The following is a 23,046-nucleotide window of genomic DNA, read 5'->3' on the forward strand; positions in this document are numbered from 1 at the left end:
CTTGGAGACTGAAAGAACAATCTGTAAACACTTGACGGACTGGGTAGTCACAAGAAGATAAGACGGAACCCCCTTAACAGCCTTCGTCAGAATTCCCTGACTGGGCTCCTTCTCTCTGGCTGCTTCTCCCTAGGGGTCTGCATCTTATCTCGCTGGCTTCCTTTCCTCTATTTGCCTCTGACTAATAGGCTTTGTCTTCTGGTTACTGGAAGTCTAATAATTTCTTTTGTCTGCCCCCTTCCTCCTTTTAAAAATACTAGATTAAATGGCTGTAATGTTTTGCAGATTATCTGCATTGGTGACATGGATTAATTGTATACTTGACTCTAAGTTATTCAGCAGTAATGACATAGTAACTTGACTTGAAACAATGGTAATTTCATGGCAAACATTCAAGGCAAATGTTCAGGGAAAATGTTGCCTTCTGGTAAAGAGCCACCTGCAATTTACCCCCCTGTAAACATCTCACATGAGTGAACTGTCTGTGCTGGTTTTCTTGGTGTCTTCTATACAGCAAGTTGTCTGAAGTGCGTCTTTTGAAACACTCGACTATCTCTTCTTTTTTTTTTTTTTTCTCTCCCCCTTCCCACTTTCTTTTGACTCTCGTTTGAGTCAGGGAATTACAGATGTGGGTTGAAGCCTTCCCAGGGAATGATCAGAAAAGCCAAGCCTTGCAGACGTGTTCCCATCGTTCACTTGTACCTCGACTTCACCCTTTCACCAAAAGGTTTTCTGGAACTGCTCAGCTATCGGTGAGCAAGTCCAAGAGCCCCAGCGCGATGGTGGTGGCAAACGGAAGGGGAGCTCTGCTTTCCCTTGCGCTGATGCCGGTATTCTTTATGGTGACATAAGGAAAGGCTCGAGTACTCTGGATCGGCACGTAAATGGGAGATGTGGAAATGCCAAAGGGCTGATGTATACCACCTTGGAGCTGTGGTCACATGTGGCTTTGGTGTGACAGTTTGGTGATTTTACATTCTGATCTCAGTGTTAACCAGAACAGAGCAAATAGGGGAGGAGAAAGTGAATCAAAGCTTCTTGCCTAAAAGATAATCTGAGGACTAACCCATTTAGACTCGTTATGTCTCCGTTTTATCTAGTGTCTTGGGGGGCAGCTCTCCAGCCTGATGATCTGCATCTTGAAGGAAGCAGAAAATCTGGATTTTAGGGAAAGGTTATTTAATTGCAGTGTTTTGGAACTAGAAGAGTGATGCTTAGCGGACTACTTAGTTGTGAGTATTAAAGAACCCTTTCGTAGAAATACTGTAGAGGAACCAACAAAAGCATAGGCGGTGGGACAGGGTTCCAGTAAAGAGAATGAGCTAGTATAATCTTCTGGTGTCTCAGAAAGAATAGTTATAAATGCTGTTCTGTCTGTGACATCTGTTTTGTGAAAGACAAAACTTACTTAGCAAAATGTGAGAATGCTGTTCCTGACCTCCTGTCACAGTTTGTTATTCCCAGAAAGTCAGACTGCCAAAGACAGTATGACAGTCACAGTTATTTGTTGTCTCGCTTTTCCTATTTAGTGAACATAAGTGGTTTTTTTTAAACCAAAAGGATTATGTGCTCCTGAAAAATACCAGAGCCTTATTTTTGCATCCACGTAGTAGCAGGAAGTGACTGTTTTTAGTTCCTAATCTGAAATATTTTAGTCTACTACAAATTTTCTTTCTGCAACTTTGAAACATCTTATGCAGTCAGTCTTATCCTTTTGTTTTAAAATTGAAAGGGAGGGAGAAAAATCATCTTAATGCCTATGATTATGGGAGGCGTGTGCAGCTTAGTAATAGACTCACAAACACAAATGTCCTAGCACTTGGTTTTGGTCATATGCTGACTGTTCAATATTTTCATTACAAGTGAGTCCGTACAGGAAGCCTCGAGTGCTCTGGATCAGCACGTAAATGGGCGATCGAGAAATGCCAAAGGTCTGAGGTATACCACCTGCAAGCAGTTACCTGTGCTTGGAGTCAGTGAGTATGTCTCGTGAAGCACAGGATAGATACCTACACGCCTTATGTCTCTTGTGAGACGTGGGAAGTTGAGCAAAATCACAGATAGGTGAAAACTTATTGACAAAATGTGTGTGTTGGTTGAAGCTGCTACCAGGTTTTTCCAGGAGAGCTGCGAGTGTTTCTTATAACTGATGACCGAAGTTCAAGTACTCCGAGGAGCTCCTTTGAAGCGGTTGATACACTTAACATCTGAATACCACAGCATCCTTTGTACAGTGTGAAGTGTTAGTGTCATCCACTGTGTAGGGAAGTCAGGGCTCAAATCAGGAGGGAGAACTAGGGTCTGTGCAGGTGGCTTTGTGTGTTTTCTGCTTCAAAAGCTGCAGTCAGTGTAAAAATCCAAGGATATGTTCTTAAAGCACTTTCAGATGTCAGTCCTTTAGCTCAGAAAGATGTTCTGTATGTAACTTAAATATGATTCCCATATTTACATGGTCAGCTGATAATGAAGTTCCTACACAACTGGATGAAACGAGGGATTCTTTTGGCCGGCAGCCTGTAAGCTGTGTTACACGTGCTGAGATGGCTAACGGGCCTTCTCTAAACTCCTTAGGAGCGTCTGCTGCCAGAAGTGATCTTGTGAGGTGGGCTGGCTCTTGCCTTTGGACTCGTCTCTTCGCCCTGTTAGGCGGCTCTATGGGTCACGGTTCTCGCAGCTGCTTTGAAACGTGCTGTTAACTAGAGCTGCTGCGAGGACTTTCTTCTTTTGGCGATAACTGTGGTTTTCTCTGGTGTTGGGAGCAGGAAGAAATCTAAAGTTATTCACTTATTACAATTAGTTTAAAGCATAACTTATTACTACAGGCATCACTTGATAACCTACCTGAATTATATTCAGCTGAATGTAATGTGTGAAGGTGCCTCAGCCGATTCAAGGTGAAGTTCGCTAGCTGAACTCGGTGGAAAAGAAAATCTCTGCACGCTCAGCTCAGTTTAAAAGTAACTGTTTTTTTCCATTGCAGAGCAGATTGTAGACCAAGGTGGTTTTTCAAAGTTACTCTGGTTTGGCTACAGGATAGTTGCAATTTTCCGTAGATTAATTTACGGAATTGACTGAGACAGAGGAAGATAAATATTTGTAGCATGGCTACTTTCAGATGCTTACGGTGGGATGCATATGTGTCAAAAATCTGAGGATCACGGTTTCTCTTGGTCCCATAAACTGCAGCTTTGCTGTAGAGATGTGAACCGTGTGTCTGAGCACAGCGTGGCTCTTCCCCTGGCGTGTGCTGCTTTAATTATTCATAATACACACTGAGGTGCTAAAGGTCTATCATGCTGTGCAAAAGTTACAGTGTACCCTGGGAAAAAACTGAAGGATTATTCTTTTACCACCCCTTGCACGTGAAAGGGGTAAAACCCACAAACCCTCATTAGACGGTGATTTGCTTTTTTTTGTAAGTGCTGGGCCTTGGGTTGTACGGCCTTTGGCGAGGATCTCGGGGCAGAGGGGTAAGACTGATAGTCTTTAAACAGGTGGAGGTGAATTGCTCGGTGACTGAACCTCTGCTTTTTGAAGGTGGGAGATTCAGACTCATCCGGGGTTCGAGTTACGTGCAGTGTAACAAACAAGTTTGTTCACGTCTAAGTAAGTACGAGGTAGGGAATCAGGTGCAAATTGGTTGGGTTTCTGGTTTCAGCTTTACTGAAAACTGATGGCGTGATCTTGAACAGCCACGTCGTTTGGCTGTCTTGATTTCCCCTCTGCCCGTTGTCTTGCTTGTGGCCGAAACAGACTTCTCAAAACAAGTACTGCTTCTGTGTGAATTAATTCATTAATTTATTTACATTACAGAAGCACCTGAAGGCACTCTTCTAAAATTATATGCTATTTAGCTAACTGGACCTGGGTTTGCTCTGTGAAAATAGAATAATGCTAACAAATCATTCCACCCACCTAATAAAATAGGATGAAGCACATAATAGGAAAGAATTTAAAACTTTTTAATGGGGCCAAGTGGAAAAACAATGAGAAGTAATCGGTAAGTAAGATATTGTGTGGTTAGAGAGTGTAAAAGAAAGGGAGAGATTCAAGGATGATGCATGTGTGTCTTCTGAAAGAGCTGCTTAAGGAATGTGTCTTCCATGAGAAAAAGTAGTAAGGTGCCTTTATTCTCTCTTTCCCTATCATTTTTCACATTATTATTCATTTTTTCATAAGCTAACCTTGTATAATTAGGTGCACACGGTGAACTACAGGTCCAAAACATCTATTCCATTTTTTTTTTTAAGACTCCTTATTGCAGTTTGAACATGAACTGTGGTGTCATGCCCTCTGTCTTAGTAAGGTGTTCTTCAAGAGTGCAGGAAGCAGGTTTCTTCTGCCCGGAGTCTCGAACGGAAAAATCTCCCTTGACGCCCCAGCCCTGGACTCAAAGTGACAGCACGCCGCGTTGAGATGCAGTTGTTTAAGAGATTTTTTTTTTTTTTTTTTTTTGCCTGCTTCCTGGCAACTGTGGGGCTTCTTCTAGGAAGAGGTTTGGTGACAGCTCTGGTTCTTGGCACTGAGAGCTGGCCCAGCGTTACGGGCTGTAGACACGGTGAAGCAGTTTCTGAATCTATTGTAACTTGGATTTTTCTTTTAGATATTTTTGTAGCTGCCCCTCTCTTCCCTTCCAAAGAAGTTAAGCCCTTCCAGAACAGTCTTTCTCAAACAAGTCCACATCTCATTTGGGACAAAGTATTCAGGCTTCCGACATAGGCGGTGCCGGGCTAGTAACCCCTTGGATTTCCCACCGACTGCCACCTAGCCTTCGGCCAGCCAAAGCTCTGCAGGGTCTGTGTAAGTGGCTTCTACTCTCATACAGGTGTGTTCTGCAGAGGCAAACTTTACCCAGTGCGATCAGACTTCTAAATGCTCCGTTTTGTTTCCAAAGCGACATTAATCAGAAATAGTTTGTTATCCCGATGTAGAACAGATCGACAAATATCCCATCTGTATGCCCTCAAAATCTTAACCTGGCTCTAGTCCATTGAAAGGTGCTTGAACTGCAGGAAGCCTGACAAACTAATAACTCATTTTTAACTAATTGCAGCAGGACTTCCCTGCTTTTAGACTTCCTCTTAAGTAACTTTGCATACTTGTATTTCTGCAGCAGATCTGTGTGACAGACTGGTGCTAGCACAGCGCTTGGTTAGGGATGTGGTGAGGTGTCTTCTGTGCCCGTTGCGCTGGAGTCGGAGTGCTTTTGCTGAGAAAGTTTCATTGCAGGTTATGACTTGAAATAAGCAGTTTCCATAACGTGATGGCTTTGCTGACTGAAGCTTCGTTTATACTTTTAACACTTACGCACCAAGTGCTTCGGTGCTGTACTATAAAACCGCACAGTAAAATCTTCCACGTGCAGAGTCGATCCTCTCGATTTCTGCCAGCTGAAGAGGGAAACGGTATTGCTAATTCTTCGCTGGTTCCCCACAGAAAAGCAAAGAAAGCTGCCTTTTGTGAGAACGCTATCAGCTCTTACCCCTGGAAGAGCTGCTGAGGACAAGTGTGGAGGGCAGTGGTGGCTCTGGAGCTGCCGCGTTTCTGCAGTGCCGTCCTCCGTGCACCAGTGCTCAGGAGAGCCAAAGTCACAGCAGGGAGTCAGACGCAGGTGCAGAAAGAGGCAGGTGAGCAAAACAAAGGTCTGCGTAATCCTGAGGGTGCACGCCGTTAATTTATCGTCCCAGTGGACCGCCGAGTGGGATTGCTAACGAATGACACAGGCTGGTTTTGGATCTACTGTAGCGTGACACTCCTCCCACGCCAGCAAGGGGGGATGCTGGGTGATGTTAGCATACAGCTATACCTTGCAACCCTGACCCGAGGACTGACTTAAAACCTGTGTCACACGAGCGTTGATGCTTCTTTCCACCCCCACCGCAGTCACCTTGCGTGATTTAGGATGAAGTCGGCCACAACGTGAGAGCCTTTAAATACAGCCTTGAAGAGCTTGGGTTTTTAACTGCTAACTCATGCTAATGTTTTATTCCACATCCCATAACTGTGTTGTCACAGAAGTTTACACTTACTACATTAAAAATTAAAAAAAAAAAAAGTGAAATGGGCAACTTGGTAGAATAATAGTAAGAATGGGGGAAGAATTGTAGCTGGCGCTTCTAACAGATGTTAAAATTTCTGGCTCCAGACAGTGTGTGTGTACAGGTCAGCCAACGTGGGAACTACTTCAAACAACCTGAAAAAGTTTGGCTCTTGCTGGGTAGGGCTGAACTCCATCAGATTCAGCTTCTTTTGAACTTGAAATAAGCATTTGCTTCCAGTCTGTGCTGTAGTCAACTGGAAATGTAGATTTGGCGGATCATAGATTTCTTCCAAAGAAATACAAATCTGTTTGAAAAGTAGTTCGTTTGTTGCATAAAGTTGCCATGACAATGGTTTTTAAAATGTGAAGTGTAAGATGTTGCCTCTCCTCTATTTAAGCAGGCTCCTGGGGGGATGAGGCTGCACAGCGTCCTGTCCCTCCCGTCTCTTCTTTCCTCCCCTGATGATTTATAAAAGGAATTATTTAGTTGCAGGGAGCCAAAAGAAATTAATATAGAAGTGCCAGATGTTAATATTTTCTTAAATTCTTGAAATTTGTGGGATGCTATGGTCAAATAGAAAGAAATCTAAGCTAGTACTTCCACCACGAGAGCATCAGGAACTCCCGTTCCCGTACACGTTTAAGCAGGCTGGTGGCTGCGACCCGCTCCGGGCAGCCCTTTCAGCAGGCGTGTACGCTAAAAGAGCTGTCAGGGGGGCAAAAGAGTTGTTGTTTGTGTGGAAAATGAGGTTTGGAAGCAGAGGATATAAATGCAGAGAGAAGTAGGCTTTTTGGAGTATCAGTCTCAAAAGTAAATGCCTAAAAATAATTCAGAGGAGATATGTTTTTGCTCCGTGTGTGTGTGTATTATGGGTGAAAGTACCACTCTACTGTTTCTAGGGGGTTTGATGTGTTTTGGATGCCTGTTTCCCTGGGCTTACACATTTTTTAAAAGCTTTGATCTGAACTAGGCTTTATTTGTTGGTCAAATTTGTCATGATCCATGCATAGGACTCAAGTTTGGGGAAAACTCAACTTATGTGGACATTGGCGTGTGCGATAAGAACTCGTTTCACAGTTGTCTTTCTACATCCATTCCCTGCTTGCAACTGAAGAAAGCACTGAACAAACAAATGTTCCCACTTGTTTCCTAAGAAGTAGGTCTCATGTAAGAAGTAAGTATGCAGAAAGGCAGCTTTTGATCACCTGTCCGCTCCCTGGATGTACTAAGAGCTGTAAAAACAAGATGTTTTAGTGTTTCTGTAGTATGGTAGAACAGAGGAGCCTTGCCAGAGCTTTCTTGTTTTTGTTTTTTTTTTTTTTTCTAGATCAGATACAGAGGGAGGTATTGACTAGGTGCTGCAGTTGTAGCTCTTGCTACACAAACCAGACATACCTTTGTCCGTCATCTCTTCAGAGCTTCCTAATTATATAGCAGAGCTGGGAATTTAAGAGAAGTGAAGTTGAGCCAACTCAACTGAACATGGGAAAACAAACATGGAAAAGAATGTGCTAGAGAATGAAAAAAGAGAATTACTTTCTAGGCCCAAATTATGCTTTGCTAGGTAGCAGCTGTCTGGCATTCACAAATTAAACAGCCGCTTAGCTAACATGCATTGACAATGATAGCATGTCCTCTGTTTTGCTTCGAGTGCATGAAATGAGGAATTAACTCTCCCCTGCTGAAAGCCATAAAAATATCCGGAAGTGTGTGTTTACTCCTAACAAACATTTGAACTTGTCTGTTGTACTTAGTACCTGATCTATGCTTTATACAACAATGCAGAGTTAGTGGTGTTAATGCTACTTTGTAAGTCAAAAATTAAAGTAGTTTTATAAAATTACTCTTTCAACGAATGGATTTTGGCTATGAAAGGTTTTATTAAATGCATAGTCGCTTCTGAGCGATTTGGTGTGTTTTATGGTTTCCATAGTCTCTTCTAAATGTAAAGATTTGTGTGGTCCTTTTGTCTTACAGCATTCCATGTGGAACCCAGGGAGCCTGAAGGAGGCTGTGAAAGCAAGTGGAATGATTCCCTGTGTAGCTGAAACTACGTAAGTACTAGATGTTTGCTTGCAGGATCACTTGCCCAGCATCAACTGTTAGAGCAGCCGTTACGTCTGAGTAGGCAGTTGCAGCGATCCTCTTGCACCTCCCCAATGGAAAGCTGGGTGTATCGGCTCTGAGCTGGAAAAAGATGGGGCACCCGCGATGCTCTTCCCTGCTCTCAGCTGTTTTAGAAGTCGCAGCTCCCTGTCCGCTAAAAGGTGGATAACACAGAGTGAAATTCTGTAGAGTGCTTACGAACCGTGCCCAAGTGTTTGCAAGAAGTTGAGGCTGGGTTGAGGCTTAGTTAAGTTCTAGCAATGCTGTCTTTGCCTTAGCTAATGAACTGCCACCTGGGAAAGGATTTAATGGTTGGCTAAGCTGTGTCCCCTTTTGTTATGAGATTTCCTAAAGTTGTCTTGGAGGTGTTCCTGAATGTATGGGTTGGGTTTTTTCCCTTCTCTCTTGATATTTTCCGTGTTTTGAAACTCATTGTAAATACCTTCTGATGCAACACTTTATTACACAGCATAATACTTGGCTGTGTTTTGTTGTGCTCTGGACATATCCAATAATTTCTATTACTACAATAATGTTAGTCATTAAAGAAAAATACAGGGTTACTTAAATATCTCTTTTGCTTCTTCTCTCCTCCTGCCAGTTCTCCCCCACTTCAGTTCTGCTGTTTTCAATTGTGCCACAGTGTGCTTGTAAGACAGAGAATTATTACTGAGTCACTTTGTTGTTTTGCTCCCTTCAAATCTTGGGTTACGTGTGATCTGGACACTTGAAAATGGTGAAAAACTAGTTTCCTTACAGCACTTAACCCCCCCCCCCCCCCGCCAACACCCACCCCACCCCCCCAAACAAAAAACCCCAGCAAGCATTAACAAGGTCTTTCCAGTCTTCTCTAGGTTTTCTGTTTAACGTGTTGGGTAATACGGCTCTACGCATCCTTTGTTCTTAGAGGGTGGCTTTCCTTTAACTGCCTGTATTCACCAGCACTCCTCTTCCTGTGTTTCCAGTTGCTTACTCCCCTCTAGAAAGGACCAGAGAAGATCATTGTCGATCTCTGCTTTGCAGTTCCTGTTATGTGGAAGACGGCCTCACGGGCATCTTGGTGATTCATGTTTACTGTAGGTTATTGCTCAATGCTTGTCTGAGTAATCCAACTTCTTTGGGAGTACTGCATCCTGCAGCGCTCAGTGCGTTCCAACCTTAGTCCTGAATTTTGATCTCTTTAATAGAATGGCAAAACTAGTGGTCAGCGCTGCCTTTTGCCTTGTCACGTTGTACAAGCCTGTTACAGTTATTTTGCTCTTGGGAGCTGATCGTTTTGATCCAGTATAACCTTTGGGTACGCCAGAACTTGTAGTTCCTGATCCAGCTCGGAGAAATATTTCTGTGTGTTCTTGTGCTCACTTAGCTGTAATCGGCATGACCTAGACGTGACATTTGCTTTGCTCTACGCTTAACTGAGTAGCTCTGTTCGCTTTCTTGAGAGTGCTTTTTCCTACTCCTTGAACACCGCGTTCAGTGCGGCTCCTGATGCTGCAATCGGATCCTCGCTCCAGCCTTCCTTAAAAAAAGGGCCGAGTTCTCCCACTTGTTTCTATCTCCTTCCGAGGCTCTTGTTCCATTCATGCCTTGAAACCTGAGTCATGTAGGAAGCGGAGGTGACTGGTAAGTGAAGTGGATCCAGCTCAGCGAAGGCATTTTATAAAAGGGTAATGGATGGAGCGCCAAAAGACTTTTCCTTACAAAACCAGATACATGCACAAACTGCCAGCGGATGCAGTCTGACTTTTTTTTTCCCCCAAGCTGGTTTTGCTATTTTTGGGGTAGAATACTTCAAAGTATCTGGCACGTGGCATCAAGTTTCATGTAGTAGAAAAGTGAGGAATTGCTGCAACTGTAATTCAGGTCGTTCTAGTGTTCATAACGAGTAGGATTATGCTCTGAAAACCTCCTCGGCAGGGAGGAGGAAGGAAGAACTCGGTTGCTGCGGGGAAGAGCAGCGCTAGCAGAGCCTGGGCCACGGCTGTTCAGGAGCAACAGTCGGCTCCGTGTAAGGCTGGAGTACAGAAACCGCGCTGGCTGGAGCGGTGCGCTGCGGGAACGGGGTTAAGCTGCACTCCGTGGGTCGACGCCACTGTGCTGCTGGGACACTTCTTCTCATGCAGGTGATTAGTAAAGCTGGCTCACCCTCCCTCTGTGTATTGTAATGCTGCCTTTTCATGACGGCAAATGACAATAAACCCCGTTGGTTTTGTCATTCTGGTGATGTCACTTTGTAGACTTGAATATTAGATCGTTATCATCATTAATAGAAGGCATTGCTTAGGAAGCATGACAGCATGAATCACTTCCGTTAGGAAAATTTATCAATGGAGTATGTAAGTTAATTTTACAAACTGTCCTCTCTTTTTTTTTTTTTTTGTACTTTACGTCGGGATTCTTAAAGCGAATTGGATTCATCCCTGTCCATTATGTGTGTGATTTGACTGTTACCGGCTACTTCAGAGGAAAAGTACCACGCACTAACAGGCTGCTGCTCTTTAGCCTGCCCATAGGGAAAAGTGTTTGGAATCCCCAACAGCTGATAATTGCTGTTATGTGTTTGAGCAGAAAGTTTTATGAACTAGCTAAACTCCACTTTAAACTCTAATGCTAGTTTTTATGCAGGACTTTTGTATTCTGTTCCTTTACTTGCGTGCTTCTCTCTAAAGGAAAACTTAGCCAAAGTAGTGCTGGCTGCCTTTGAGAAACTGGTGGAAGAACAAGAATTAGTGTAGATGGAGCATTTGAATTCTGATGAATTTAAAGAGGAAGTAAAAAAAAAAAAAAAAGGGCAAAAGAAAAAGCGGACTGGTATCTGGGAGTTAATCACTAAGCAGTAATTTACACTGCCTAATAATACCCTGTTTGTTTTGGTGTCATGAAAAAATGGCTGGTGTAGACTGGAGAAGATGATGTTGCTCAGACACATGGCTGCACAGGAGCCAGTGCTGGGCTGGACTCAGGAATTCGGAGTTGTGACGTACTAGGGGCCGGTGAAATTGTCTTTTGGGTTGTTTGTGCGGAAATACATATTTTAATGAATCATTTAAAATACAAATAAGAAATTATTCTTGAATACATTAAATTGAACTTCACTTGCCTATAAAAATAATGCGACAAAGTTAATCTTTAAAGCAGTTTGATTAAAAGATGTACTAAATGTTTATTCTGCTGCTTAAAAATAGGGTTTTGTTAGTTTTGTTTGTGGGTTTTGGGCTTAAGAAAAGGGACGGGGGAAGGGAAGCCAGGTAGTTGAAACCGGCATCTTGGCTGCTGTAGTGGTACTGGCAAAAAAATTTCTTTTTTGCTCAAGAAACTGCATATGCGGTGTTTTGCCAAAATAGGTATAATGGCTGAGGGAAGATTTATGTTTGTAATCCTAATTTCTGGAGACTTCATCTGCACTTGGTGCTGCTGTTCCAAGTCCGTTTACAGCTTAAAACAGGGGTTTGGTCTCAGAAGAGCTGTACCCAAGAAGGAATACAGAAAAATCTGACATGACATCTATTTTATTTCTTCATTTTTAATCTTGATCTCTTTCTTGTTCAAATTCTGTAACCTGGAAGCAGTAAACAAAGACGAGGCAAACCTAATTTTTATGTTTGAGGCTTTTTGCCTAACTGACAGCGGAGATGAAATGCCAGTAAGTGGGTAAAGGAGAAATATGATAAGCAATTGCTTTCTTGGAGTTGATGTTTCTGAGAAACGGACTGTCTGCAGCGTGGCTGCATGCTGATAGGATAGTGTCAGTGTTAGTTTGGGTTTCATAGGGAAAATTTAAGCACCCTTTTCTGTGGGTAAAATATCTTTTCCAAATATGCAAGGCTTTAACATTGTGATTTATAAAAACAGAGTATGATGAAAACATTTTGGCATTTTAATTTTCTTTTTTTTTTTTTAAATGGAACTGGATTTACTACTTCTTATCTGCATGTATGTCTGTCTGAAAATGCTTCATTAAAAGGGCCCCCTCTCCCTGTCTGCCTCGTTACCTGAAGGGAGGAGCCCACTTGAAACAATGAATAATTCCTAAACACCATCTTGCATGAAAAGTGAGTGTTGCCTCCTTTCTGCAAACACACTCTGTGTATATTTCAAGAACGAAAATCCAGATTTCAGACTCTGTTTAAAGAAAACCCCAAACCCACAAATTCCACCCCCCTGCAAGAAACAAACCCCAACAAACCAACAAAGCCCCCCGAAACCCCTTTGCCCGTTTGCTGAAGGTACAGTCGAAATGTACTGCTCAAGTCTCTGCCAGGTTGTCCCATCGGTGTCCTCGTCCCTCCCCACTGCTTTGTTTCAGCATTTTATATTCTGTATATAAAATGTGGCTATACTTTTAAAAACCATTTCCTTTAAAATATTTCTGGGTTAGAGTAGTCTGTCTTGATGAAGGCTGTACATGAATCAACCTCTTTGTAACCTACGTTACAGTAAGAATTTTAGGAATTTCCTTTATTAGGACCCGTTAGTATACTGCAGCCACTGAGTGAGCTGCATTGATTTCTAGGTAAAACAGCCTGAAATTGCCTGAAATTTATGGCATATGCCAACCTTCTGTACACTACTTCTTTTCAGTACGCAAAACTTAAATATCCTGAAGTCGGTCTCTTACTGGCAAATGTTATCCCACGTTTAAGACTGACAATATTCTTTGTGGAGAAACAGCAATTTGACCCTGAAACTGTTTTTCAGGTTAGTTGACTGCTGCTAATGGCATGGTGAGATGTGTTGAAGAGCAGCTGCGAGGGTGTCCGACGGCAAGGGGACCGCTCTAGAAGCCGGGCTTGCAACATCATGGGCCAGTGTGTCACCAAGTGCAAGAATCCTTCTTCTACCCTGGGCAGCAAAAACGGGGAAAGGGAATCGGGCAGCAAGTCGCACAGTAAGAGAAGCGCGGTCCACAAAGACGACCATGGTTCAGCTGGTGGGAAGTCTTCGGGAGATATACTCGTGAACGGGACAAAAAAGACGGACGCTGCTGTAGAGTCTAGTCAGCCTCCGACGTTTTCTGGAGATACAAAGAAAGACTCTGTTGCCAGCACGGAAGAATCTTCGCTCCAAAGGATCGGGGAGTTATTTAGGAGGTATAAGGATGAACGGGAAGATGCCATACTGGAAGAAGGAATGGAACGATTTTGCAATGACCTCTGTGTTGATCCCACTGAATTTAAAGTGCTAGTTTTGGCTTGGAAATTCCAGGCTGCTACCATGTGCAAATTTACAAGGTTAGTTCTTGTAGAACTTGTAATTATTTTCATATGTTATAATATATCCTGTCATCTGTATGTTGGAGAGACAACCTCATTAGCTTCACTTACTTATTTCTTCTAACGCCTCTGTTTTGATCAGATCAATTCCTATCACTGGCAGAAGGTAAGCTTTGTATTGTCCTCTCTTCCCTTTCCCCTCGCAGTGGGTTTCAGAACAGAAAATGTGGTTTTGGACATTATGCTGCTAATGATCAACAGCGTAGCGAGATTCTGTGGGCATTCATTTATTCTTGATTTACCAAAAGCAATTTTACTGTATCCAGCATTATCTTGGTGATGAGATCGGACACTGAGATTAATTTTTGCTTTAAAGTCATGTGAGATTCCTTAGTAATTACTACCAACTCTGTTATCATTCTGTGAAAGAATGACAGACTGCTTCCTAAGCGCTGGTCCTGCCCAACCAGTGTTACACTTAATGTCTTCTTCCAAGAGTAATCCTGTTAAAGCACGGAGAGGGAGGGAAACGCGAGGTTTTTGACACTGGTAGCTGTTTCATACTGGCTGAGAAGTGATGGATATTTAAAGTGCTGCCTGTCCTTCTGGCCAAGGGGGTCAGTCAGCAGGCTTATAGCATGTGTGATGCTACAGGAAACAACAGAACGGCTAAAACTTACCAGAAAAAAACCCCAAACAACCCAAACCCAAAACTACAACAGCCCCCCCCCACTTGATTATCAACATCCAGGTAAGAGCAAGTAAAGACTTCGTACAGGGATGTGCTGAGAGAGAACGAATGTTTTATTTTTTGGTCTGCCTAGATTGGTTTGAGTAATACTACCTATTTTTACTGGGCTGATAACTCTCAAAATTACTGTGGTGTCCTGAGCCTTGAACGAAGCCTCTGCTGTGCACTGAACGCAGATAGCTTTTCCAGCAGCCTCAGAGTCTGTGTGGATGTGGGGGTGTGTCGAATGGATGAGTTACTCTGGAATGCAAACGTGGATTTATCAGAGACTGACGGCGCAGGTATTTGCTGAGCGGTGAAGGAATTGCAGGGAGTCTCTGTGATTCTGTGCTACCACCATGAGTTCTATTAACGTCGTTTCGATTTTCTTGGAGAGGGCAAATGTAGTGGTGTGAGGTTACCTTTGTGTGAGGGCACGCTCTGTGCTGCGGTTGCTGATCGATTTCTTCCATCAAGGAAAGCAACGCGGTCTTCTCTTCTTCTCCCGAGTGCTGCCCCGTCTCCCGTCTTCCCTCCAGCCCATCCCGCGTCAGGGTCTGCTGGCTTTGGTTAATGTTGGCTGGTTATGACACTTCCTCATCAGCATTACAGAAACCGGAGCTAACCATCTACCCGCTTGGCCAGATTATTAGTGGGCTAATTAGCGTAGGACTGCTGCTTTGAGAAGTGTTTATACGTGGCATTGTAGCCCGTGTTGTGTGATGCCGTGCTCTCTTCCACTGTCCCGGCAGGTGCCTTGCTGACCGTCACCGTTGGCACCCTTTTTACTTTGCAGGTTGGAAGAGCCACCAAAAACCACAGGAAAGCCACCGGTGACCTGCTCTGTCCCTTGAGAAGAGCTCACCCAGAGCATGGGCCATGTCAAAGCTAGCTGGTTTATATATATGGCGCTTCAGTGCGTAAATGTGGTGTTTTCAAACATTTGGCGTTGCCTCTGTAGTAAATTTTATTCCCTTTTTAATGTGAAAGGCACTGGATGTGGTAGTATGGAGTAGTCAAAAGCCAGACAGCAAAATCTTTGAAATGCCAACAGTGGCCCAGCAGATCTGAGGGGGTGCGTGGCTCCCCAGGCCATCAGGAACTTCTTGGAAACGTCTCTCTTTCCAGCAGCTCCTGTTGCCAAAATCTTTGTGCCACTTGTCTCGCCCAGATAGCCCTCTTCCGATGTGACGTAGCTGAACAGAGGTGGGAAGCGTTCAGCGCGTGAGGCCGGTGGGAAGCGCTCGCACTAATTTCTCTTCTCTCGCTTAACAGGAAGGAGTTTTTTGAAGGCTGCAAAGCAATAAACGCAGACAGCATCGACGGCATTTGTGCAAGGTTCCCCAGCCTCTTAAACGAAGCCAAGCAGGAAGATAAATTCAAGGATCTCTATCGCTTCACCTTCCAGTTCGGCCTGGACTCTGAAGAAGGACAGAGGTCGCTACATCGGGAAATAGCCATTGCCCTTTGGAAATTAGTCTTCACCCAAAACAAGCCCCCCATTTTGGACCAGTGGTTACACTTCCTAATCGAGAACCCCTCAGGAATCAAGGGAATCTCCCGGGACACGTGGAACATGTTTCTAAATTTTACTCAGGTGATCGGACCGGACCTTAGCAACTACAGCGAGGACGAGGCCTGGCCGAGTCTCTTCGATACCTTTGTGGAGTGGGAAATGGAGCGAAGGAAAAAGGAAGAGGAAACCAAATGCATTACGTCTTCGGACACAGAGGGCCTGTGTGCGGAGGAACAGACTTAGCGGCGTCGAAGCAGCAGTGACAAAAGTAACCTGTTGCCCTTCGTGAAATGTAAACTCTGGATGTTTCTGGCAATTACCGAGGCTCCAGATTTTTCTACTTTACACCTTTTTCTGCCTTGTCTTTGAAAGGGCTCTAAAATGCTGTATCATGTTTTAGGCACTTTCTTAATTTTGGTTATTCCTTTTACTCTTGCCCTGAAATATTTGACCCTGGCTACAAGTTAAGCATTTTGGGGGTTTGTTTTTTTTTGGTTTTTTGTTTTTGTTTTTTGGTTTTTTGGTTTTTTTTAAGACTTCAGATTAGTATAAGTAAGTCTGATATTTCTTGCACAATGTAGATCTTTTTAGCTAGGTTAAATTAACATTGCTAAATTATACAGTGCCAGATTAAGTTTTTCATACTACATCTGTCAGGGCAGGTCTGTACTGTGTGTAGTGCTGTTTACATTGTTGACATTTTAGGCTGTAATAATTTTAAGGTTTTATACCCAAGAACAACAGCAGTGTTAACTATAAATGCATTAATCCCCCAATAATAAGGCTCTAAAAACCAACATAAGCAACAGCTTTTTATAATATGGCTAGTTCCCATTTTAAGCTAACTCATAGCAAATGAGTCCGGATCATTCCTTTTTTCTGGAGTTTCAAACTAAATGTTGGGATTGTTTTATAAAATTACTGTACCTGTCAGTCAACTGAGCGGTAGATGATGATTTGTATCTAAATCTCTTACGCATCACGTAATAAAAGAGCAGTACTACCTCAGTTTTACTGAACGTGGACTTCTTGATGGACTTCCATTTTCTCTGGAAGTTGTATTTTTGTGGTTACGTGAGAATATTTTTACTTGACTAAAAGAACCAAAGGTTCTGCTTCTTAAGTTTGCTAAACATTGACAGAAGCAACACACAAACCCTAAGTCTTCAAGGAAAACTGTGGTATAACTCTGCTTTAATTTGTGTGATTTATACCTAAAGTATTCTCTTACTTGTCTGGCAAGCACAGTACTTCTATGTAAGGAACTATCTTTTGCATTAATATTGACGAACCAGTTTTTTAAAACCTGTTTAATTGCTAAATCGCAGTTAATACTCCACACTTTCTGGAGCAACAATATCGGCATCTGATGACAAAGTGAATTCTTAATGTGTTCTTAATGACAACAGTGTAGATGAGTCATTTTTAGACTGATTTGATAATATTTGGATAGGAGTCAGTTTATTATTTTACAATGCCTGTATTGGGACAATTTGCCTGTTGAAACTGTTGTGACTTAAAGGGAGTTTTATTAACACTGGTTGAAACTTTTTTGGTTATTGATGCTACCTTTTTTAATTTTAGTATGTCAACTTTTTTACACCTTTTGGTAAAAGGGATGATTACCAAGGCTTTCTGTAGAGCTGAGTACTGGCTTGATGAATTTGATACACTTCCATTACACACCTTTTGTTTTCAGAGCTGCGTTTCAGGATCATAAACCAGCTGCAATTGAAAAACCAACCAAACAACAAAACAAACAAAAAACCTGGACAGTCATCCATAGCATCTGATGGCTTTTGTGATGTAAGGGGTTTAAAGGTAAAGGGAAACAGATTTTAAGTGGATCTGGGATGCTTTGCACATCTGCTGTGCCCCAGAGGGGTTAGCAGAGAGAGGAGGAGGAGGAGGAGGATCTGCCTGAATTCTGTCACTGGCTTTGGTGGTGCGCAGCCTATGCAATAGCTCGGGTCTGAGATCATAAATCACTGACAAAACGTGGGTATTGCAAACTGTTTAAAAACAAACCCACAAGCCACAGATAGCATCTCTTTCATCTAATAAAAGGAGAGTTTGGGCCATGCTGCTTCTGCAGGCTCTTGCTGGGAGACTTGTCAAGCTGTGGAAAACAAATGTAGTAGGTGTAGATGGAGCTGAGCCTGTCCCTTTTGCAGGAGGGGAGCCCCAAACTCGCTTGTATTATAGGGAAATCCCCCCCCAAAGCTTTGTCCTTGCTACTATAACCTTCCAAGCTACCGTGGCACAAGCACTGTTGAGCAGCAAAACCTTATTCTGATTTGGTCAGCAAAGCAGGACAAAGCACTTGTGCTGGTATAATTGAATTTATGGCGAGACTTTTGTTGGTGCTCTTATTTAAAAAAAAAAAAAAAGGAAAAAAGGAAAAAATTTCCCCGACAGAAGCTGCTTTGTTAGCAGAAGTTCCAAATGGAGACTGATTTGATAGTAAATGAAGACTGTATTTATAAGTTTGAGACTACTCATTGATTCAGCTATTAAATGTTTTGTTCATCACTTTATATTTTTTTTTTCCAAAAGGGAATTTAAAATGTCCAGAGTGTGAAAATGTAACTATTCAAATGGATAGCCGGTGCTTGCACGTGCACACAAAATCGTGGCAGTGGCTGCTACTGATTTATAGGCTAAACCTGCAGCCCTAAAGGATGAGGGATGGAGCTCTTTAAGGAAAGTGTTTATTTTGTGGTCTGAATGTGGATAGCAGTAAGGAAATCGATCTGTGGCACATCAAGGCTTAGCCATTTTAGTGTATCAAATGTAATACAGCTTCTTTTTAAAGACAGTGGTGGTGAATATACAGGAAGGGAAAACTTTTATTTCCTGTTGGGGAAAGGACGTGCAATTCCCGGTGGCCGAAGTCCCGTGCTTTTGGTATGAGAGCACAGCCTTGCTCTTGTTCCGCTGCCTTCAGCCTAGCAGGAGCAGCTCCACCCGGCGGGTAGAATACTTGCAAAAATAGCCAAATGATCTATTGAGCAAAGTACCGTTTATTTTTAGCCTAACCTCAGTTTTTAATTGCCATTTACAGAATGCAAACCAGATCTGTATCAGTTTTAAACTCCTGAACCAGGAGCTGAAGGTGCAACTCTTGGGCAGTGCTGGAAGTAAGAGCGGGCGTCAGACCTTCCCTCGGATTGCCCGGTGATTTTATGATCCTAAAGGAGAATAGACCGTACTCTGTAATGCTGGCGTACCCGTGTGGGAGTGGGGTTCATACATGTTTCTGAGAAGTCTTTAACAATATCGGAGTCTCTGAAAATATGCTTGTTTAATGGTTAAACTGTGAATATCTGTGGAACAGGCCAAATACATTCGCTCTTCATTTTTATATAATTTAAATCGTTATTGTTTAGGGCACAGGACTGTAGTGAGCAGTGATGCTGATGAAATCCTTGAAACCGTTGCAACTATTTATTTTTTTTTTAATTACAGTATGCATTAGAAAACTTTATGCATGTAGTGAATCTGCTGCAGCTTGGGCTAAGTAACTATAGAGAACTATAGAGTTATATACTGGAAAACTGGTCTGACATCCCCACTCTGTGGCATTTTATTGCTGTCCCTTATACGCAAAGAAATACAACTCCTGTAAACTTTAGTCCCTAGTAATAAACCACTGACCACCTGCACCATATTATAGTACGCAACACCTTTAAAATTTAGCTCCCAGATCAACTGGAGGCTGTTGTGTTAATTTTTACTTGTGTGGTGCGTTTTTGAGGTCAAAGACTATTTATTGATTCAAGTAAGGATCTGAAAGATTTTGCCCATAGCTTGCCATAAAACATGACCGAGGAAATTAATTGAAATGGAAAGCTGAGTTGTGAGTTTACTTGCTGCTGTTCTGTATGGAGAATTATAGCTTTTTAATACTGTGCAATTGTAATGAAAGAACCACAGGAAAAATAACTGAAGGTGTGGCAGGTGGCATAAAATCAGATAGCCAAAGCCTGTGGCGGTTCAGTCTGCCCCGGGGCGAGCGCTGCCTTCCCTGGGCTGGCGCGGCCGATCTGCTGGTGAACCGGCCTCTGAACCACTGGAGCTTTTCAGCCAAGCGCGTCTAAGAGCGTGAAACGAGTTGACCCTGCTCTGCTGCCGGGGAGTGACTCGGGGTTGTTGCAGGTAGAAGCAGCCCCTCTTCCTGAGGGCAGCCCGGGGTTCAGAGCACGGGGGCAGCAGCAGCTTTGGTGGTGTGACTCCCGTCTCGCTCCGTGGTGTCCGTCAGAGCCTGAAGAACCCATGGATGCCAGGACTCGCCTGTCCCCCAGGGTTCCTGCGCAGGGCTGGGCCCTGCCCGTAGCGTTTTCATGACGCTGTCAATCTAAGTATTTTCCTTACAGTTCTAAGTCTTGTTTCCAAAAAAACCCCAACAAAGTGAAAGCAACACCACTTAGTTAATTGCCACCTTGGTTGTGATGCAGTTTGTTGGCTGAGGTCACATTATTCCCATTCATCGGGAAATGACAGTCATTGTGAGTCTCGCAGCCTTGTGTTCTGCATTGTGGTCCTTTTTTTAGAAGATCCTCAGTAAATTGGGCACCGAGTTCTTCCCTTGAGCTCACATGGCTTGATGTGTGCGTGTGAATTTAGCCTTTCATATTAAAAAGGAAGATGCTTAACCTGAAAGTCAAAATTCTTCAGGGCAGTGTTTTAATAGACAGCAAAACATAAATATTTTTTCAAATGAGTATTGAAAGCTGAGTGTCTGCTTAAATGTTGTTGTGTGCAAGCAAAACCACCAGTGTTAAAATTTTCTCTGAACTATTGAAGATTGAATCTTTGATTTTTAGATTGCCAACTGAAGCGAAATACATGAGATTGTGAGAAGGAAGGCTGTAACCCCTTCACCATGAAGTACATAGGTGTCTCTACCTCTTGTTCTTAGACTTGAACAGTTCAAGGTTACCATCCTTTGCTCCCAGGATTTTATGCCTGGATGAATAATCGTTTTTCTTTTAATTGACCCCAGTTAAGTATTAGCTATTTGCCATACTTTTTGGTATACTGCTTTTAATCTGCATGCAGTCGACCCTTTGAAAGGGAACCAAGTCAAGCCGCAAACAAAAGCGTCGGTCCTCCTGGGTGCTAGTTTGGGAGTGCCATAGAGTGGCCGACTGGAGCTACGTTGCGTGTGGCTCAGCGGCTTTTATCGTCACCCACCCTCTTCCCCGGTCGGGATACCAGTGTGACAATGAACTGGAGATGGAGCGGCCGGTCCCCGCGAGGGAGCCATCAGCCTTTTAATTTGCCCTTGAAAAACTCAAGGAACCCACCTGAGGCAGCGCCATGAGCGTATTTTTCTTTTGGTGAAAAATACCGCGTTTTATCTGTTGGGCTGGACCCGTAACACCGAGCGAAGATGGGAGCTGCAGCAGTGTCAGGGCTCCGTGCATCCGTTTCCTCCCAGGGCTCGGAATCCGCTCAGAATAAACCCCTTGAGCAAAGCTGGAGAGTTCTGGAGCGTGCGGGAGACGCCAGCATGGTTTCAGCGCTCGGCTGGTTCCTTGGCGCGTTTAGGTGGTGCCCCTCCCACGCGACACGTCTCTGTCCCTTCCTTCCCTCCCACACAGAAAGCCACCCACAGTTACTGTCGCCGCTCATCCCAAACGGACGCCGTGCTGCAGCAACTGTCGCTATGAGCTCCTTCTTCCAGGCGGAGGGCTGCTTTGGGGTGGCACCGCTGGCACCACCTCCACGGGCTTCGGGAGGGCGGGGGGACGCGTGAGGCCGTAGGGAGAAGGAGCACGAACGTACTAGTCCTGCCAACGGCTTGCCTTAAATCACTGAGTTACAGCGGTTCCTCGCTACTATTGCAATCCTCAGTCGTTCTGTAGTTAGGCTGCAAAATCCAACAGGTTCTGGAGGTTATACAACTTTATTTTATTATTAAAAAGCTTCTATCTTTGCGTAATTGCACTCTTCAGATAAGCCCTTTCTGGATAACGCATCATTTCACACACAAACCCATCCGTCTCCAGTGTTCTTGCTATAAAGCTTTGGGGGTTTTCCCCCCCCCCGTAAATTCCATTTGGACTAAAGGTTGCCTCCTGTTGAACCAGGGCGTTTACTTGAATGTTGCCGTTTTACGCAGTTACAACTGCTGACTCTTGCTCTTCTCTGGGCCCGCGAGAGGGGAGATCGCGTGACCGGAGGTGGCAAACCCGCACAGAGCATCAGCGGAGCTGAAGGCTGGCTGCTGGTTGTGTACTCCCCTGTGTATTACCCGTTAGAGGACTTCACAGAATACTGCTTAATATTTTGAAGTTGTGACTTTTTTAAGTCACGCTAAACATAGTTATCTTAAAAATATGCTTGCTTTCTTAAAGAGAAGTTTAAATCAGCCTTTCAAAAAGGAGATGGGCTGGCAGGAGTGGTTGGAGGGCCTCGTGCCGTTACTCGTCGAGTAACTCGAGTTCTGAGAGCCGTGGCTGCAAGCAGCAGGATTAGGTCCCGACCCAGCGGGCTGGGGTTTGTGCTGGGGTCGTGAGGGCGTGAAGGAACCGCGAGTCCCCGCCAGGCTGCGCGGAGGAGGGGGGTCGGCCGGGGAGCTGGCTGACACGGCTGGATTTCCTGGAGTACTTGCTTGGGGGTCGTGAGGCCGCAGGTTAGGCTCAAGTCTCCGTGGAAGGAAAGAAGGCATGTTGGTAGCGCGCTCGCTCCCAGAGAAGTTACTAATCCTGGCGAAGGAAATCGTGAGAGCACGCCGTCGTGCGGCTTTCACCGAGTTGCACGTGAATACAACTAGCTGACCAGTTCCCCAGTACCTGGCGAGGGTCGGTAGGATCAAACCTGCCGTTCTTCGTGTTAGAGCCGGTTTTTGCCTTTCGGACTTACCCAGGAGAGACCCGCGTGCGATCCAATTCTCTCGCTCTGGGAAATGATGAATGTATTGCGTGAGGTGGAGCAGACCCGTGCTTCCTCGTTCAGACAGCACCATCAGAAGTGCTGTGTAAATGTAATGCTTGAAAATGGCTGGAGTAAATTCTGTTTCACGTAGGGTTTGGTTTTTTTTGAAGGGATGTGGCCAAATATCAAACCACGATCCAGAGGAAAAGTGGGAGAAGTTCAAGACGATCCATCTGCTGAGTCCCGTTTGGTTTGTGGTTTTACAATTACTTTTCTTACATCAGTTTTGCTCACCGTGGTTATCTGGAACAGAATGGAAACGGCGTCTTACAGAGCGTGCAATCTAAGGCACAATGCAAATAGGTTGTAGTAAGAAGGTTGTCTTTACTTGATCGCAACCCTGAGTGCAATGTTCTTGTCGTGTCCCTTTTGGAAGAGGAGCATTAAGTGCAGTCTGACGTTTTTCTTTTCTTACAAGCAAAGCATTGGTTTGTCCATTACTGACTTCTTGTGGAATTTGTGCCAGATGTATATTAAATATTTTGGTGCTTTTTCTAA

At 43.9% G+C, this 23,046-nt stretch overlaps 1 protein-coding gene across 9 annotated transcripts in view; it reads left to right on the forward strand.

Moving 5' to 3' along the window:
• The window catches only part of DCUN1D3 (defective in cullin neddylation 1 domain containing 3), a 20,249-nt gene extending 3,092 nt beyond the window's left edge, over positions 1–17,157 (forward strand). For 4 of the 9 annotated variants that reach the window (XM_075767312.1, XM_075767309.1, XM_075767310.1 and 1 more), the window contains 4 exons: positions 5,437–5,627; positions 8,019–8,095; positions 12,846–13,378; positions 15,366–17,157. In XM_075767312.1, the coding sequence (XP_075623427.1) occupies positions 12,948–13,378; positions 15,366–15,849 (915 nt within the window). In that variant the 5' untranslated portion in view covers positions 5,437–5,627; positions 8,019–8,095; positions 12,846–12,947 and the 3' untranslated portion in view covers positions 15,850–17,157. Of the gene's footprint in view, positions 1–5,436; positions 5,628–8,018; positions 8,096–9,713; positions 10,271–12,845; positions 13,379–15,365 lie in introns of those variants that run through there. The other 5 variants (XM_075767316.1, XM_075767314.1, XM_075767315.1 and 2 more) reach the window with 3 other exon arrangements.
• The last annotated feature ends 5,889 nt before the right edge of the window (positions 17,158–23,046 follow it).

This window comes from Balearica regulorum, chromosome 15 (assembly GCF_011004875.1).
Source record: "Balearica regulorum gibbericeps isolate bBalReg1 chromosome 15, bBalReg1.pri, whole genome shotgun sequence".
NCBI classification, from domain to species: Eukaryota; Metazoa; Chordata; class Aves; order Gruiformes; family Gruidae; genus Balearica; species Balearica regulorum.